The sequence below is a fragment of the Anomaloglossus baeobatrachus genome, chromosome 4 (assembly GCF_048569485.1).
Source record: "Anomaloglossus baeobatrachus isolate aAnoBae1 chromosome 4, aAnoBae1.hap1, whole genome shotgun sequence".
Taxonomy (NCBI): Eukaryota; Metazoa; Chordata; class Amphibia; order Anura; family Aromobatidae; genus Anomaloglossus; species Anomaloglossus baeobatrachus.
In genome coordinates, this window is record NC_134356.1 from 523,952,591 (window position 1) to 523,972,605 (window position 20,015).

The 20,015-nt window shown below is 46.2% G+C and overlaps 1 protein-coding gene across 4 annotated transcripts in view; it reads right to left on the reverse strand.

Annotated features, from left to right (window-relative positions):
• Positions 1-19,082, reverse strand: part of PRC1 (protein regulator of cytokinesis 1) — a 149,976-nt gene extending 130,894 nt beyond the window's left edge. For 2 of the 4 annotated variants that reach the window (XM_075345898.1, XM_075345901.1), the window contains exon 1: positions 18,888-19,082. In XM_075345898.1, coding sequence (XP_075202013.1) covers positions 18,888-18,898 — 11 coding nt within the window. In that variant the 5' untranslated portion in view covers positions 18,899-19,082. The remainder of the gene's footprint in view (positions 1-18,887) is intronic. The other 2 variants (XM_075345900.1, XM_075345899.1) reach the window with 1 other exon arrangement.
• Positions 19,083-20,015: the final 933 nt, after the last annotated feature.

The window sequence follows — 20,015 nt, forward strand, 5'->3', positions numbered from 1 at the left end:
CCTACTTATTCCTTAACCCCTGCACCCCCTGGAGATTTTCCGTTTTTTTTTTTTTCCTCCCCTTCTTCCGAGAGCCTAACTTTTTTAGTTTTCCATGAATCTTGCCATATTAGGGCTTTTGCGGTATGAGTTGTACTTTTGAATTAGTTTTACCATATAGTGTACTGGAAGACGGGAACAAAATTCCAAGTGCGGTGAAAATGAAAAAAGAAGTGTCATTGAACGATTGTTTTTGGGATATTTTATTCAGTGTTCACCACACGGTAAAACTGATGTGTCCATATGATGCCTCACATTGGTACAAGTTCATAGATACCAAACATGTATACTTTTATCTATGGTGGTTAAAAAAAAATTCTGAAGTTTGTCCCATAAAAAAAAAACAAAACAAAAAAAGTGCTTTTGGCACCATTTTTTAAGACCTGGTAGCAGTCTCATTTTATAGGATCTGGGACTCTGACTATTTTTTGTCTTGAGCTGCCATTTTTAATGATGCCATTTTTGCGCAGATTTTAAGCTTTGATTGCATTTTAAAATTTTTGCGGTGACCAAAAAGACAAAAAAAAAACCTTAACTTTGGAGTTTGGAATTTTTTTCTCCCCGCGACATATACCAATAAGATTGATTGATTTTATATTTTGACAGATCGGACATTTCTGAACGCGGTGATACTAAATGTGTGCGTTTTTTTTAATGGGGCAAACGGGGAGTGATTTGAACTTAGTTTTATTTTTTCATACTTTTAAAAAAAAAAATTTTTTTTTTTTATTTATTCCACTAGTCCCCATAGGAAACTTCCTGGATCAGCAGTCTGATAGCTTGTTCATTTCTGTTGATCAGAGCTGCACAGCTCTGATCAGCAGAAATGCAGCGTTCCTGTGAGAGCCACCGCTCTGTCGGCTCTCACAAGAAATAGGTCATGATAGTGACATGATATGTCATGTTACTATCATGGCAAACATCGGCTCCCATGATGGCGTCACGGGGCCTCTAATGGCAGCAGGGGAACGGCGCAATCCCCGCCACGGCCATTTAAATCTCGCTGTCACATTCTGAAAGCGCAAACTAAGTGGCAAGCAGAAGCAGGTGGATGGCGGAGCCACCCATGCTGTTAGCCCCACACGTCTGCTGTCCAAATCAGCAGACATGTGGAGAGATCACCGCACTAGCTGGTGGCGATTACCGCGATACGAACAAGGACGTACAGTTACGTCCTTAGTAGTAAAGGGGTTAAGGCTGGGGTCACACAAGCGCATGAAAAAACGGTCCCATTCTCAGCCATGAGAGTTGGATGACAAGTGAGAAAAATCTTCCATGTGCTGTTCGTATGCAATCCGTGTTTTTCTCAGCAACTATTATTCACTTACAGGACCATTTACAGTGTTCTATGCTACAGAATTGTAATGTATCCATAAAAACGGACGTCACTATGATTGTCCAGTGGCGCCCTATTTCTTCCCTCGCACCCATTGACTTGTACTGGCGAGTCTCGCATGATTTCAGCATCCACTCGCAACTTTTTTTCCCCATCCAGAAGATGGGAGGAAAAAAAAAAAAAAAAGACAAAAAAAGAAACCTAAAAAAACCTGACCATCTGCTCCAACTCATTGACTAACACGGATCCGAGTGCAAAACTTGCCCAATTTATACGCTCTTGTAAGCGAGGCCTAAATTAGTTATCTGGCCTTGGGGTGCAAATCTGCAGTCACTTTACGTGTCACTATGTGACTGCAGACTTGTGAATCCTCACAGCACACGCGGTCAGGATTCACCAGTGGCGGCAACTGCGTGACCGCATGAATGCGATATGCCTACATGTGGTCATGTGCTGACTAGACATGTCTCGCCTCACTCAATACAAGGCATTTGATAAAGGCTAGATAAGTCTAGTCAGACTGTGTCTGCGTATATGCAAAAAAAAAAAAAATAATTTCACATACTGTTCACATGGATTTGAGCTGCTTTTTAAAGTGGCTGGTGAGTTCAGGAGGCAGTTGGTAAGGAAGACATGTCTCAAGACAAGACAGCATTAGAATTCTCTGATAAAGATAAAAGTTTCTTAAATTTTCATGGAGTTTGTTGAAAGTACAATTCCCATTTAAAACACCATTCCAGAGTTTGTATTATTTCACCGCTGGAGTGGTATCACTAATGCATTTTCCTGCCACTAGTAATATGCTTACCAGTCGCCATCTTCTGCTCTTCCTGGTACCGCGCCATTACCTTGTCACCACAGCTACTGATTGTGACTGAAGCCACACGGGGCACTACTGCGATCCTCGCATGACACTCGGCTCACGCTGGCATCACAGCAGGAGCCGAGTGTCATGTGAGTGTCCCTGCGACTGAGGTCCAACCATGCGATCGGACCACAGCTGCGGGGGGCAGGCCGGCTCTGAGGAGGGGAGGGCTGGCACGGAGGAGGGGAGGCAGGGATTTATCTCCCTCTCTCCTCCGTTGCCAGCTATTGCCATTCTCGCTCTGCACTTGCATTACACCGCTGTAATGCGAGTGCAGTGCGATCTTTCTCTCGCCCCATAGACTTGAATGGGTGCAAGAGAAACTAGGATCACATTCCACCCGCAACATGCTGCGACTGTTTTCTCGGTCCAATTAGGACTGAGAAAATAACCGCTCATGGTTGCTGGCACATAGGCTAATATTGGTCCGAGTGGAATGCGATGTTTTATCGCATTCCACTAGCTCCGATTTTCATGCTTGTGGCTTACGCCTTACCACTGACTTCCGGTCAATCTCCCAAAATAAGTGGCAGAAAGCCTCATAGGCTGTCATAGACTTACATTGAAAAATTACCTCCGGCTCGCCCAGCAAACACTGATCTAGCAGTTTATAACAAAAGCGGCACAGAGAATAGAAGACAGCGGCTGGTAAGTATAATACTAGGGGCAGGGAACATGCATTCATGATACCACAGCGGGGGGTGATATTAAAACAAAGAGAAAAAAAAGGGCAATATGGTGCTTTAGGCCTCTACCACACTCACGTGAAATTCACGCACGTGCCGAGAGACACGTATTTCCCCTGCGTGTTGTAAGTACGTGTCTCTGGTACGTACGGGCCACGTGTGTTCTACGTGTGCTATCCGCGATAGCACACGTAGAACCGGTAATTTACATACTCATGTGGTCCTTCCTGCTGTCCGCGCTGCTGATCCTCGGTCTCCAGCCCTCCCATCTCCCCGCTTCTGCCAGGCAGTGAAGTGAGTATTAAATGAGAATAATGAGCGGCGGTCGGCAGCAAGAGGCAGCAGTGGCAGAGACAGGAGGGCTGGAGAAGGTGAGTTAATGTTTTGGGGTTTTTTTCACTGACACATGTGTTTTCTCCAGCGCGTGTCACACGGGACCGCATCCACACTACACCCGTGTGGTACGGGTGCGGGCCGTGTGACACCTGTGCTGCGGGAGAAAACACTGACATGTCAGCGCTTTGAAAAACGCACACACGTACAAACGCACACGGACACACGTTTCGTGTGGTTTAACGTGTGTGTGCCTGCTACAATAGGGTAGCATTGCTTAACATGTCTCCGTGCCGCCGGTACGTGTAAAAAAATTACAAACACGTGCCGGTGGCACGGATGTGTGTCGCAGGCCTGAGGCCCGTTTCACACGTCAGTGAAAAACACTGACGTTTTTCACTGGCGTGTAAAACACGCACATGTCCCTACGTGTGCCGGGAATCATGGCACACGTGGGTTGTCTAAGTGCAATCCGGGCTCCGTTTTCCGTGGCCCGTGATTGCACTTAGAGATTAACTCACCTGTGCGCGCTCCATGGTGCTGAATGCTCCCGCGGTGCAGCATCCGCAGCAGCTGCTTCCGGGTCGGCTGTGTCGTGCATCATGAATATGCACGACAATAATGAGCCGGCTCAGAAGCAGCAAGCTGCACGGGCTGCAGAGGACATCGCTGGAGCCGGGTGAGTAAAAATATTTTTATTTTAAAAGCACGTTTTTTTCTGGCACGTGTCTCACGGATCACACCACTGCGTGGTCTGAGGGACATCAGTTATGCCAGAAAAAAATGGACATGTCTCCGTGCGGCAATCACGGACACGCGGGTACACGCACGGAGACACGTGCAGTGAAAAATCACTGACGTGTGAGCAGACCCATTCATTATAATGGGTCTGCGTATGTCAGTGATTCTGGTACGTTTCAAAAAAAGCACAAACGTCCCAGAATCACTGACGTGTGAAAGGGGCCTTAAGAAAAGTCTAGGTAACCATTTAGCCATGGACTACCAACAATGGTGGAGCTTAACAATCAGCAATAATGAGGGGCTGATGAGGCCCCAGAAGAAGGCTGAAAAGTCCTCCCTTTTAAAAAGACTGGATTTACTTACTCATTCTGCCATCTTTCATCTTCCTTTAGACTTCAGATGGAGTGTAAGCTCCTCTGGTCAGTGCTCTCACTGCTATCAGATACACTGGTCCTGCTGTAATGTTTATGTCTCTGCTTGTTAAGACCTAATTTATATTACGTTCACATCTGGGTCGGAGCCTCCATCACACACATTGATATTTTACAGGTAAAAACAGGAACGGACGATCCCCACTATATACCAAAAGGGTGTATTAGACACCAGATGGATACCTTTGTGTGGACCAAAACATTTTGTGCATCCGGGAATTATAGAATATTTGGCAAACTATTTGGATGAGGGATTAATAGTGACCTACTGGTTCTGCTATAGCCATGATCTTTACGAATGGATGAGAGCAATGCTACAAGACTACACAGTGATCACATTGTGCACAGAACCTGACTACACAACACAGGAATGTAACGGCTGACACTGCAGCCCTCGCCGCTCCACCCTCAGACTGCCCGGGCTGGTGAGATGACGCCACTCCACTGTCTGGAAGGGTTTATATTCAATTTACACCTGAACCAACCAAACCCCAGGTGAGAACAAGCCGGGGTCCCTGTGCCATCGGGGGGTTCTGGTGAAAGGTTTTATCAATTGTTCAGGGTTCTTCTGCCGACCAAATCAACAACTTCTCTGTTCAAAGTATGCCACCTTTCTATTTTTGTAATACAATATAAGCTGTCTGCCTTTCCTACAGCTGGACGATGTCTTCAGGTCCTCAATAACCCCTCAATTAGAGCTTCACAGAAAAACTTTTCAACCTGGGAAAAGTAACAGTCTAGATGCCCCTACAATACAACTGATGGCAGATCACACAAGGACAGGCAGACGCCTCAACACAGGAAGAACCTGCCCCCCACGTTCTGCTGGCACAAAGCTATCATGGAGGGGCCAGAAACCTGCTACAGCGGGGTCAGCCTAGGGAAATTCTGTAATAATGGATGTGACTGGAGCAGTGCAAGGGGCTGCTTGACAGCCGGTTTCAATAGCTATGTCAGCCGCCTCCTTGATTTATACCTCAGATAACAGGGGCTGGCTTAGTTATTAAAATGAGTAGGACAGTATTAAGAGAGAATCTGTCACCAGGTTTTTGCTTCCCACCTGACAGCAGTATAATGTAGAGACAGAGACCCTGATTCCAGTGATAGATCGTTTACTGAGCTTTTTGCCGACATTCTGCTGATAGCTCTGGTTACTCTGCTGCAGATCTAGCAGTTATTTCAATGTACAGCAGGGTTAGAACAAGCTCATGAATATGTTGGACTACCTGCCAGAATGCCAAGTAGTCCTCTAATGATAATCTCCTGCTAATTAAACAGGAGTTTAATAAAAGTGGCTCAGTGGTTAGCACTGCAGCCTTGCAGCGCTGGGGTCCTGGGTTCAAATCCCACCAAGGACAACATCTGCAAGGAGTTTATATGTTCTCCCCGTGTTTGCGTGGGTTTCCTCCGGGTACTCCGGTTTCCTCCCACACTCCAAAAACATACCGGTAGGGACTCTAGATTTTGAGCCCCAATGGTGACAGTGTTCCTGATGTATGTAAAGTGCTGTGGAATTAACAGCGCTATATAAATGAATAAATTATTAATTATTATTATTATTATTATTATGCAGCCCAGTAAGTGACACATCACTAGAATTAGGATCCCTGCCCCTTCATCAAGCTGCTCTCAGATTAGGTGGCAAAAAACTGATGACAGATTCCCGTTAAGGCAGCAGAGAACGTCACGGCTCAGAGAGGATTGGGCAACAAAGAGATTAGAAAACAATCAGTAGGTTATCTGACTTATTATTTAACATTCATTTAAGTAGAATTTGGAAAGTTTGGAAAACCTCTTTAATGCTTATTTTTGTCACAGTGTCACTGCAGTTATATCAATTGGTAAATGCCATGATAAATACATCTTTTAGTCAAAAGGGAATTATTGAGCATAAAACCTGGCTGGGGTGGTGGGGGGAGTAATTTAGAGCACCTGGCATCAGCTATTCAGCTATTCCTCAAGACTCCCCCAATATAGATGTAGGCTTTGAAGCATACATGTAACACGTTGCTTACCCGATAGATCCACCACAGTGCTCTCTGCTGTTCGGGCCCGCAGGCATGATATTCAGACTACTGCAGTGATTCAGAAGCCTCAGACCAGCTGCAATAGTCACACAAGTAGTCCAGGACATCCCTGCAGTGCCAGTTTTCGCTTACATGGGCAGCAGCACCCATGTACAGTAGGTAGTCAGTCAGTCTCTGGAGGACATAGTAGCAAGGAGCACTGACACAGCGATTTTATTAGGTATGTAATGACTTATTAGGAGAGTAACACTAAAAATATGTTGTTATATCAGTATTGCTTTTAAATTGGGAACATTATTTTGCAAAGATCCCACACAGTCACATATAAAGTGCCTACATGTCCATAGTAAGGACCTACAAGGACTAGGTGCCACCACACACAGCAATGCAGAGTGCATGGATCTTTATGCAATATGAGCTCATTGGTTGCAAAATAAAAGGTGTTTTTTTAAGGATAATAGATCAGACCTGCTCCAAAAAACCAAGGGAACATCGCCCACGGGTTCATTTACAGACATTTATAAATACATCTGAATTGATTTTAAAAAATCCATTCATCTATTCCACAAACATTTCCGTTCAGATACAGAATGTCTGTCACAAATTTCTTCAACAGATTTGTCAAGTACATGTCCAGTAATCATCCGCTAAAACAGATCCTGCAGAGATCCATTGGGAAAAAGTTCTGCAAACAACTGTTTTTTGTCCATTGTTAAATAACTGATTTCTGCCTTTTTTTTTTTTTTTTTTTTTTATAACATTGGAGTCTATAGAGAATGTATATATTAATGGATTACCATTTAGACGTCCATGTTTTTCCATTTGTAAAGGATCCCTTTCTTGTTTACAGGAACTGTTGCAAATGAAAGGTAAATAGCAATCCATTAATGGATCTGTTCTCCATAGACTGCGATGTAAAAAAAAAAAAAATATAATAATAATATTGGATAAGGCAGGAATCTGTTATTTAACATCGAACAAAAAAAATAAAAAAAAAAAAAAAAAAAGGTTGTGTTTGCAGAACTTTTTGGACAATGGATCTCTGCAGCATCTGTTCTAATGTATGATTAATGGACATGTGAACTCAGCTTAAGTGACAATTTCAGCTGCCTTATGGGGACACTTGCTTGCAAAACACAGGCTTTGCCCCACATTTTAAAAGAGGTGTTCTTGCCACAGATCATAAAGCAAAAGCAAAAACATCTTTCAGCAAGGCCTCATTCAGACGTCAGTGATTTTGTCGTAGGTAAAAAACATGGGCCAATGTTCAGGAGGGCTTTGGATCGGATTCTCATCAGTGTTTGATCACTTTTTATCAGCGATTTTCTTACATGAAATAATAAAATACAGTAAATAATAAATAAATCTGTGACTTTGATCAAAAAAATGGATGATTCCTTGATTTTTTTTCAGACCATTCATTCCACAAAACCACAAACATGTGGACCACTGCATAGACTATAATGAGTACGTGTTCTGTCTGTGAAATCCAAGGAGAGAACATACACACTTGACCCACAGATGTCTGAATGAGGCCTTATGGAGGCTAAATTAAAAAATTGCATCCCTTTCCATCGCTCAATTTTGCGGTCAACGCTATCTATTCCCACTCGATGTTCTGTAGATCACGCTTGTTGTGTCCCATACACATTAGACACATTTCAGCAGATGTTGCAGGAGAGAAGGATCAGGCAAGTGGGTTTTCAAAGTTATGTTCAAATATTGTGTATTTCCTGTGGATTTTGCGGGAAGTCCTGGTACGGTCATGTTCATCTCACACAATCCTACTGAGATAAACTGAGCGTTTTTCAGACGAAGAAATTTGTGTGACAAAATGCTCAGCCTGGGAATCCACCCTAGATAAGCCCCCACCCGGGTGTGGCAGCCGCTGAAGAATGGCTGTCTAATGTGTAAGGGGTGCTTCACACACAGCGAGCTCGCTGCCGAGATCGCTGCTGAGTCACGCTTTTTGTGACGCAGCAGTGACCTCATTAGCGATCTCGCTGTGTGTGACAATGAGCAGCGATCTGGCCCCTGCTGCGAGATCGCTGCTCGTTACACACAGCCCTGGTTCGTTTTCTTCAAAGCCGCTCTCCCGCTGTGACACACAGATCGCTGTGTGTGACAGCGAGAGAGCGACAAATGAAGCGAGCAGGAGCCGGCATCTGACAGCTGAGGTAAGCTGTATCCAAGATAAACATCGGGTAACCAAGGTGGTTACCCGATATTTACCTTAGTTACGAGCCTCTGCAGCTCTCACGCTGCCTGTGCTGCCGGCTCCGGCTCTCTGCACATGTAGCTGCTGTACACATCGGGTTAATTAACCCGATGTGTACAGCAGCTAGGAGAGCAAGGAGCCAGCGCTAAGCAGTGTGCGCGGCTCCCTGCTCTCTGAACATGTAGCTGCATTACACATCGGGTTAATTAACCCGATGTGTACTGTAGCTATGGTAGGAGAGCAAGGAGCCAGCGCTCAGTGTGCGCGGCTCCCTGCTCCCTGCACACACAGCTGTGCGCTGGTAACTAATGTAAACATCGGGTAACCATACCCGATGTTTACCTTAGTTACCAGTCTCCGCAGCTTCCAGACGGCAGCTCCGTGCAAGCGCAGCGTCGCTTGCACGTCGCTGCTGGCTGGGGGCTGTTCACTGGTCGCTGGTGAGCTCTGCCTGTTTGACAGCTCACCAGCGACCATGTAGCGATGCAGCAGCGATCCTGACCAGGTCAGATCGCTGGTCGGATCGCTGCTGCATCGCTAAGTGTGAAGGTACCCTAAGGTCATCGCCACACCTACCGGCCCACTTCAGCCTCTCACCAGGGAGGCTGCACATTTACACACAATGCTGAAAAGCTTCACAAGGAGAGATTCCAAAAGATTCCGCTCTTCCTTCTCTTTACCCGACCTTACTGTAGATAGATGGGTTTCAGCTCAGAGGAATAAAAAAATAAAAAAATAAAAAAAAAAAAAAAAGATATGGCTTTTACTAGAGGTCTCAAACACGCGGTCCCTGAGGCTGCTTCTTGCGGCCCACAAATACCTAGACCCCATGACTATTGTGGCCCGGTACACGGGGCCGACGCCGCCGTCAACACTTTCCTTCAGGTGAATATAACTTGTGGCACCGCGCAGAGAAGCACCTCTCTACACAGCTTCACTAATAGCAGCTGCCGCCGGCCAATCAGAGGCCAGCAGCTAACGTGGATGTATTCTGATTGGCCGGCGCAGCTGTCATTAGTAAGGATGTGAAGCGAGCAGCAGTGCTGTAAATCGTTCCCCAGAGGGAAAGCGCTGATGGCGGCGGCCCCATTTACCAAAGCGCAATCGTCACAGTCTTCACGGGGTCTAGGTACCTGCGGGCTGCAAGAAGCAGGTAAGGAAGACAACAAGGGAATGGAGGAGAGGTGAGAAGAATTTTTTTTTTGTATGTGAACAACGTCCTAACGGGATATTACTACAGGATGGGACATTACTACAGGGGGACAATATGGGCACCTTATTACCACAGGGGAGGACAATATGGGCACCTTATTACCACAGGGGAGGACAATATGGGCACATTGCCACAGGATGGGGACATTACTAAAAGAGGAGGACAAGGATGGAAATATTGCTACAAAATATTGGCCAAAATTACCATATGGTGGTAATTGAAAAACGATATTACTTCCAAGAAGGGGATAAAATGAAGAAAAAAAAAAAAAAAAAAAAAAAAAAAAAAAGATTTTATTTTCCTCCATTAAAAAATAATTTTTAGAGATAAACTGAAATTAAAAAAAGTGGCCATTTGTTATAATAAACAAGCAAAACATTTTTCAATAAAAAGTGATCTAAAAGGTGTATAGAAGGAACAATATGTGATCACTAAAAATGTCACTGGGTCCAGCAAAGAATGCGGCCCCTCACATATTTTTTTTTCCTATGTGCAGCCCTTATACTCAGCAGAGTTTGAGACCCCTGAATTATCCTGAAGGTTAGATGAGGTTTATCAGGTCAGAGACTATTCCTAAAAAACCTGATAATTGTGAACATATCCCTGTAGGTTCACACTGGTGATTGGCGTTCTGTAGAAGGAATGGTCAACAGAAAATGAATGTTCAAACCAAGCAGAGCAGCCTTTAGAGGACACAGGCCTAATAATACAAATTGGACCTTTAGTGTCCAAATCTGTTGGTGAGTTACCCATAAATCCTTATTCAGATATACTAATGAAACGCCCGGTGAACCCTTGTTATGGCATAACAGAACAATGCACCGTCCCACCTACTTGTTTTCATCCATCTCCACCCTCCTCATCCTTGCTTGACAGCTCAAGCTTTGCAGGCGACAAAAGAGGGAAATAGCTAGCAAACAAGAAGGAGCATTCATCTGTTTGGCCATAAGGCTGCACTGAGCAACACCTGAGAGTGACTGAATAAAGGACAATTTCTGGCAAATAATGGATTTGGATTTTAAAGTTGGGTTCACACATAACGACAATGACGTCGCTGTTACGACACCATTTTCTGTGACATAGCAGCGACGTCCCGTCGCTTTCGCTTTGTGTGACAACCAGCAACGACCCGGCCCCTGCTGTGAGGTCGCCGCTCGTTGCCAAATGTCCTGCTTCATTTTTTGTTCGTTGCTCTCCCGCTGTGAAGCGCACATCGCTGTGTGTGACAGCGAGAGAGCGACGAACTGAAGCAAGCAGGGAGCCCGCTTCTGGCAGCTGCGGTAAGCTGTAACCAAGGTAAACATCGAGTAACCAAAGGAAGCCCTTTCCTTGGTTACCCGATATTTACTTTAGTTACAGCGTCCGCCGCTCTCACGCTGCCGTCTCCCTGCTCACAGCCAGAGTACACATCGGGAAATAAGCAAAGGTTTGCTTATTAACCCGACGTGTACTGTGGCTATGAGTGCAGGGAGCCAGCGCTAAGCGGTGTGCGCTGGTAACCAAGGTAAATATCGGGTAACCAGAGAAGCACTTTGGTTGGTTACCCGATATTTACCTTAGTTACCAAGCGCAACATCGCTTCCACAGCGACGCGTGTCGTTATGATCGCTGCTGCGTCTGCTGTGTTTGACAGCTAAGCAGCGATCATAACAGCGACTTACAAGGTCGCTGTTGCGTCACAGAAAATGGTGACGTAACAGCGATGTCGTTGTCGCTATGTGTGAACCCAGCTTAAGGCTATGTGCCCACGGAACAATGTACCTGCAGATTTTGCCGCGGAAACCTGCAGATTTAGCTGGCTTTTCCAGATAAATCTGCAGGTTTGCACAAGTACAGACACTCCCCATGTTATCCTATGGGATTTGGGGAGTGCTTTATCAATGGCATGGTATGTGCGGCTGCAGAATATGCTGCGGATGTCCCGCAGCCGCATGTAACTGCATGTCAATTCTTGGGGAAATACCTGCAGAATTTCCGTTCCTCCACTATGGAGATAGAGGGCGGCAATTCTGCAGGTATTTCCGCACTTGTCCCGCAGGTTTACCGCAACAAAAATGCTCGGAACCTGCAGCAATGGATAGCTGCGGGGAACCTACGGACAAATCTGCGGAAATATCCGCGAGTACATTGTCCCGTGGGCACATAGCCTAAGGGTAGGATTTGTTTGATTATTAGAGGGCTGTGTTACCTACAAGGAGCCTCACGTGTTTTGAACAGTCATATTGACACTGATAGAAGAAAGAAAAATCCAGCTTCCGGAGTAGTAGTAAAACTGATGCAAAATTTTATTAAAGGACGTAAAAATTAATATGATGACAAAAATAGGGAGCCCAAATGCGGCGTAAGGCTACGCGTTTCGAACGCTGCCTGCGTTCTTTGTCAAGCCTGAGTGAACATGTCTTGCTCACAAGCATTTAAACTCACTCCTACCAATGGGAGGAGTGTGTTTAATCAGAAAGCACATGTGCCAGCATGGGGTAGATAACATACAAAGCAACAATACAAAAATTCAACAATAAGTGAACAGATTTTTTTATATATACAGAAAAGATTTTTGATATTAAAATTCCACATATAAAAAAAAAAATCTATCATCCGAAATGTACATGCGAACATTATCTACCAAGATTTAATAATGAAACATGACATCTCGTCTCAGATTAAGACCATTGGGTATTCTAGTTCCCAAATGAAATATCCAAAAAGCCTCACGTGTGAGAACCTGATGTTGGATATCACCACCACGAGGAGAGATTTTAACTTTTTCTAAGCCAAAAACACGCAGGGAGTCAGTATTGCAATTGTGATGTGAAATAAAATGTCTGGATGCCGATGAGAGATTTCTGGCTGGAATAACGGTGCCCTTAGAATTATAAATATCCCGGATATGTTCATTAAAACGCACCTTGAGTTTTCTCACTGTACAACCAATATAAAGTAGGTTGCAGCTGGTGCACTTAATGCAATAAACCACATTGGTGGTATTACAATTAATGTACCTCGAAATGGAATATGTGGCAGTCTCACCAGTATTTGAAAATGAGCTACAAGGTAAGGCAAATTCACATGTGCGGCAGCGTGAGGTGCCGCACCTAAAAAATCCCTTGTGTTCAAGCCAGGTGGAAACAGGTTTATTTTTTACAAAAAACTAGGTGAAAGAATGTTGCCCAGTGAAGGTGCTTTTTTAGCAACCACATTGCAACCAGATTGCAGTATGGTTGCAAGGACAGGGTCTTCATTTAAAACGGGTAAATAACGTTTAATAATATTTTTGATGTGATTAAATTGTGTGCTGTATTGTAAAGATAGCACTATTTTGTTATGCAATTTCATATTATTCTTATTGTTTTTACTTTGAGTTTTTATTTGAAAAATCTATCAAATGATCACGTTTTTTGTTTTCTACTATCTTGCGTGCTCTCTGAAGTGTCCAGGATGGATAACCCCTTGCACTTAATCTGGATTCAGCTGATCTGACTTCATTGTTATATACAGAATGCTCACTGCAATTACGCAAAACCCTGGTAAATTCACCCACTGGTACAGCTTTGATTGTATGATTAGGATGACTACTCATAGCATGTAAAATTGTATTTCCGGCCAGTGGTTTACGATAAATACAAGTGGATATAATCTGGTTAGGCATGCCTGTGAAAGACAAATCCAAAAAATTAATTTTATTATTGTCACAAAAATGGGTAAATTTTAGATTGAATTGATTATTGTTTAAATAATTCATGAACTCCGGAATTAATAAGAAGGGACCATTCCAAATGAATAACTGGTCATCAATAAATCTACCGTACCAGTGGATGAATTTACAGTAAGGGTTATTAATATCATATAAGTATTTTTCCTCCCAATGAGCCATAACCAAATTCGTAATTGAAGGCGAAAATTTAGCACCCATAGAAACTCCGTGGTACTGTAAATAAAACTGTTTATTGAACACGAAAAAATTATGCTCCATCAAAAATTGCGCAACTTGTATGATATAATTTTGAAACGCTGGAGAATAGGAGCTATATTTATTCAAATGAAAAATCAAAGCTTGTATAGCCACAGATAAAGGAATGGTAGTGTACAGTGATATAACATCGCAACTAAGCCAACTAAAGCCTGTTTGCCAAATTTTATTGGAGAACTGATCAAGAATGTCAATACTATCTTTGATGTACCCTGGAGTTCTATGGGTTAGGGTGCCTTCACACTTTAGCGATGCAGCAGCGATCCGACCAGCGATCTGACCTGGTCAGGATCGCTGCTGCATCGCTACATGGTCGCTGGTGAGCTGTCAAACAGGCAGATCTCACCAGCGACCAGTGACCAGCCCCCAGCCAGCAGCGATGTGCAAGCGACGCTTCGCTTGCACGGAGCCGGCGTCTGGAAGCTGCGGACACTGGTAACTAAGGTAAACATCGGGTATGGTTACCCGATGTTTACCTTAGTTACCAGCTCACACCGCTTAGCTGTGTGTGCAGGGAGCAGGCACTGGCAGCGTGAGAGCTGCGGAGGCTGGTAACGAAGGTAAATATCAGGTAATTATTACTCACAGCAAGTTGGGCTGTAGTGTGTACATCGCCCAGGCCAAAAGCTAATGCTCTACCAGGATACAGCTAAACCCCCACTAATGTGGAAGCGTCACAGGTGCAGGAGAAGCAGATCACACACACACCTCCATGGAATGGAGGGGAGGCGAATGCTAGATGATAAAACTGCACACAAGTGGCTTGCATAGAGCGCTGTTCACATGCAGATGGCACAGTCACAAACCCGCAGCCTATTAGGTGATGCCCTTCTATTAGATCAGGCGGGCTGCCAAGCCGTACCCCACTGTGTATCATGCACGGACAGACACTCTACAATGCAAGGCCCAACAGAAAGGGGCCTGGCTGTATCCTGTACAAACAAAAAAATATGAGGTTTTTGTTGGTATTTATGGCCATAAAACGTAAGCCTACACCCTCGTCACGGGACCTCATGTCTGTAGGTCCCTACACTAAATATAAAAATAGCAACAAAAAGAGGACAATGTCCTCTTTTTGTTGCTATTTTTAAATATCAGGTAACCACCTTGGTTACCCGATGTTTACCTTGGTTACAGCTTACCGCAGGCTGTCAGACGCCGGCTCCTGCTCCCTGCACATTCAGGATTGTTGCTCTCTCGCTGTCACACACAGCGATGTGTGCTTATCAGCGGGAGAGCAACAATAAAAAAACAAACCAGGGCTGTGTGTAACGATCAGCGATCTCACAGCAGGGGCCAGATCGCTGCTCAGTGTCACACACAGCGAGATCGCTAATGAGGTCACAAAAAACGTGACTCAGCAGCGATCTCGCTGTGTGTGAAGCACCCCTTAAAGGCTGCAGTATTGAATCCAGCCATTCACTCGTGTTCATTGGAAGAGCCGATACCTGAGACTATTGGCCTCATTGGGGGAGGTGATATTCCCTTGTGTGTTTTGGGTAAAGCGTGCAGAGTCGGGGTAACAGGATGTTGTACAATGAGATAATCCCTTTGTTTATCAGTAATATAATTCAAATGTACACCTTCATCAATCAGACAATCAATGCAGAAAATTTCTCAGTAGGATCAAAATCTAATTTTTTGTATACAGTGGGGTCGTTGAGCATGGATTCAACCTGGGTGCAATAAGCCAGTGAATCCATTACTACAACAACCCCACCCTTATCTGACATTCTAATTACAATATCAGTCATTGTTTCAAGATCCTGCAGTGCTTTTCTTAATTTAAAAGACAAATTGTGCCTGGCAGGTAGAGTGTGAACACTGTCATGCAGCTTTTTTAAATCCTGTTCTATTAAATCCTGAAATCTATCCATGCATTCAACCTGTGAATTTATTGGATAAAATGCAGGGTTTTTTGGAAAAAAAACTGAGTGGCTTGATCAATGGGATTATCATCTGCAGTATTCACACTCAAATCCTCCAAGCACAACACTGCACGTTGTTCTGAAAAGTCATAAGAACGATAAGGGTTAATACTGACAGGATTATTCACATTAGAAAAATGTTCACCAACAGCATCATGAAAAAAATGTTTTTTAACAGTGAGAATTCTCATAAACCTGTTAATATCCAGTAATGTTGAAAATAAAATTAAAGTCCCATGCAGGAACAAAGTTCATACCTCGTGATAGGAGTTCAATATGGTCATCTGATAAAAGACGCGATGACAAATTAAGGACGCTGTTCTGATTTAGCGGTAATTGTGCTTCTTGCCTCTTGTTATGACATTGTAGGTTCCTCCGATGTTTCCTCCCCCTCCTCCGTTTTTTGATTTAGAAGGTACAAAAGTCCTGGGCAATTCATTGAAGGAGGAATTATTGGAAACATTATCAGTGTCCACATTACGTCCATCAGACATTTCTGCCTCAGAAGAACTGAAACTTACACGTGAAGCTCGATTACATTTTTTCTTCTTGAGAATGGATTTTGGCGTCCTGTTATAGAAGAATTCTTCATGCCAATCATAATTTTTATTTGCAGCATAGTCATTGAGATCCCTTTGGAACTTTTTCTTTTTTAAAAACAATGTTATCATCCAAATTTGAAACTGATTTATTAATTCGTTCCATGGCAGTATCAAATTCCTGTTTGTTATATTGTGAGATAACGCTGCTTTAATGTGGAAATATCCTTTTGAAGTTCTGTTAATTTGAGCTCCTCATACTTGACAATGAGTCGCATCAGGTTCAATGAACAGGTACTGAGAATCTGATTCCATTCCTCTTGAAAGGCAGAACAGAAAATCGTGGTAGGTGATTTTTTAATGCGAAGACCTCTTGGGATCATGTCCTTTGAAACGACACTGACACTGACACACTGACACTCATCGTTCCACTGCACATGCTCAGACTGTACTAGTGGAAGGATACAAACTGAGCATGTGTAAGACTTCCACACAGTTAACACTGACATCTAAGGCCCAGGTGACATCACAATAACTCCAGGTACTGTACACTGGTTACAAATCCAACACAACTACTAGTGGAAACAGACCAAAAAAGTGCCCCTGTGCAAGAACAAGATATGGGCCCATTGCAGTCCAATAGCTTGTCATAATGCACAATTCCTCCTGCTTTGGAGGTGGTCATGGGCCCACTGACCCCTTGGACCCCTGTGCGGTCGCACTGGTTGCACCAATGATATGTCCGTCCCTGAACGCAATATAAGAGTTATGTCGGCAGAGGGACATGAATGACTAAAGCTAGTTTCACACTTGCGTTGAACGGCATCCGTTGCATTGCGTTGTGTGACGGATGCAACGGATGTATTGCATATAATGGCACAACGGATCGTACAAAACAACGGAAAGGATTTTTTTTTTTTTTTTTTCTTCTTTACAGTTTTACCGGCAGCAGACTATTGTGAACGATCAGCTGATCACCCGGCGGCCGGGCACTCAGCTGAGAGCTCTCACATGCCGGCGGCCGGGCCCTCAGCTGAGAGCTCTCACATGCCGGCAGCATGCGTTTATGAGGTCACAAAGATGCACCAAAATGCATGCATGTCCTCCCAGCAAAGTCTGAGATTTTGCTGTCCACACTGGGCATCTTTTGTTGGCTGCATTTTTGAAGATGCAGCATGTCAATTCTTTTAGCGTTTTTCCAGCGTTTTTGAGACCTTCCAGTCAATAGATTTGACTTATGTATTGGGCAAAATGCAGTAAAAATGCGGCAAGAACGCATGTGTTTTTTGCCGCAGGTGCGTGTATTGTGAGTTTTTTGGCCCAAAAACGCTGCATCTTTGCGGTTAGAAAAGATGCACTGTGTGAACATAGCCTAATAAAGGCATAACTGGAGAGCGGATAAGAAGCGCGGCTCCATGCCCACTGTTCCCTCACCAACACCTGTGGAGGCAGGTTCTCTAGTAATACTCTACAACACAATATGCAGCGACTCAAGGTCTCCAAGCTGCAAAGTACACCAGTGTTAATATTTACCCAGGAGCCAGATTCCTGAGCAGTACTGGACTATAGAAGTGCTCACAACACGGCCAGCTGTTCTCTGTAGGCCACAGACCTCACCACATTCAGGGCTCTGGGAAAGCTGGGTGATGACTTCCCCGGCAGATGATGCCCACAGAGGCGATGGCAAGGAAGTAAATTAAATGCTGCAAACAAGGACCATGTTGCTTAGGTGAACCCCCCCTCTCCCCACCATATTACCCCTTTCCCTGCCCTCTCGCCCCTGTGCCCCCCCCTCTTCCCTCTTGCTGCCCATGTCCCCCCTCTTGCCCCTGTGTCTCCCCCTTCCCTGCCCATGTCCCCCCTCTCGCCCCTGTGCCCCCCCTCTTCCCTCTTGCTGCCCATGTCCCCCCTCTCGCCCCTGTGCCCCCCCCTCTTCCCGCCCATGTCCCCCCTCTCGCCCCTGTGCCCCCCCCTCTTCCCTCTTGCTGCCCATGTCCCCCCTCTCGCCCCTGTGCCCCCCCCCTTCCCTCTTGCCCCTATGTCCCCCCTTTCCCTGCCCTCTCGCCCCTGTGCCCCCCCTTCCCTCTTGCCCCTATGTTCCCCCTTTCCCTGCCCTCTCGCCCCTGTTGTACCTGTCTGGCGGCTCTCGGCCTCATTAGCACAGAAGCCTCCTTGTATTACAATCACCTCTTTCTGTCCCGGTTTCGGGGAGGGGCCGGAGCCCACAGTGCACAGCCTGTTCCAGGACAGAGGCGGACAGCCCGTGCTGGGACTTGTGGTTCTACACCAGGTCATATGCACAGTGAATATGAGCGGGGATTATTGCACAGCCAGGCAGTCTATATATGATACCGCACCTCGCCAGCATGGCAGGAGATGGCACACGGGCCCCTGGCACCACCACAGATGTGGGCGACATACGACGTCACAGTGTCCCACTCCCCGCACTCACTACAGCCGGTACCGGCCCCGCACACGTACTCTGGCAGGTCGTTCAGATACATGACCGCTGACCGGCCGGCACCCACTGGGTTAAATCCGTTAATGAGCCAATTGCCGCTCACCTTCTCCTCATGGCGGCGGCTCCGCTCCTGGCTGCGCTGTGTACGAGGCTCCGAGTCCGCCGCTTCTGACAACCGTTCCCAGTCCTCAGTCACACTGACTTTTCAAATTTGCCTCGAGAACGCAGCTCCCTGAATTGCGATTGGTAGTTGACGATGACATCACCAGTTCCCAAGGTAACGGCGGGAATGACAGCTACAAAGCTCCACGCCTCAGTCAGGAATGAGGAACTGCGCATGCGTCAGGAGCTTTTTCAAACCAGTATGACAGGACTGAGCGCCGTCTCCGCTGTCTGCAGTGCACTCAGCTCGCCGTGCACAGCGCTGCCCTCACTCTCCGCAGTCTGCCTCTAGCCGTGCACAGCGCTGCCCCCACTCTCCGCAGTCTGCCTCTAGCCGTGCACAGCGCTGCCCCCACTCTCCGCAGTCTGCCTCTAGCCGTGCACAGCGCTGCCCCCACTCTCCGCAGTCTGCCTCTAGCCGTGCACAGCGCTGCCCCCACTCTCCGCAGTCTGCCTCTAGCCGTGCACAGCGCTGCCCTCACTCTCCGCAGTCTGCCTCTAGCCGTGCACAGCGCTGCCCCCACTCTCCGCAGTCTGCCTCTAGCCGTGCACAGCGCTGCCCTCACTCTCCGCAGTCTGCCTCTAGCCGTGCACAGCGCTGCCCCCACTCTCCGCAGTCTGCCTCTAGCCGTGCACAGCGCTGCCCTCACTCTCCGCAGTCTGCCTCTAGCCGTGCACAGCGCTGCCCTCACTCTCCGCAGTCTGCCTCTAGCCGTGCACAGCGCTGCCCCCACTCTCCGCAGTCTGCCTCTAGCCGTGCACAGCGCTGCCCCACTCTCCGCAGTCTGCCTCTAGCCGTGCACAGCGCTGCCCCCACTCTCCGCAGTCTGCCTCTAGCCGTGCACAGCGCTGCCCTCCCTCTCCGCAGTCTGCCTCTAGCCGTGCACAGCGCTGCCCTCCCTCTCCGCAGTCTGCCTCTAGCCGTGCACAGCGCTGCCCTCACTCTCCGCAGTCTGCCTCTAGCCGTGCACAGCGCTGCCCCCACTCTCCGCAGTCTGCCTCTAGCCGTGCACAGCGCTGCCCCCCACTCTCCGCAGTCTGCCTCTAGCCGTGCACAGCGCTGCCCCCA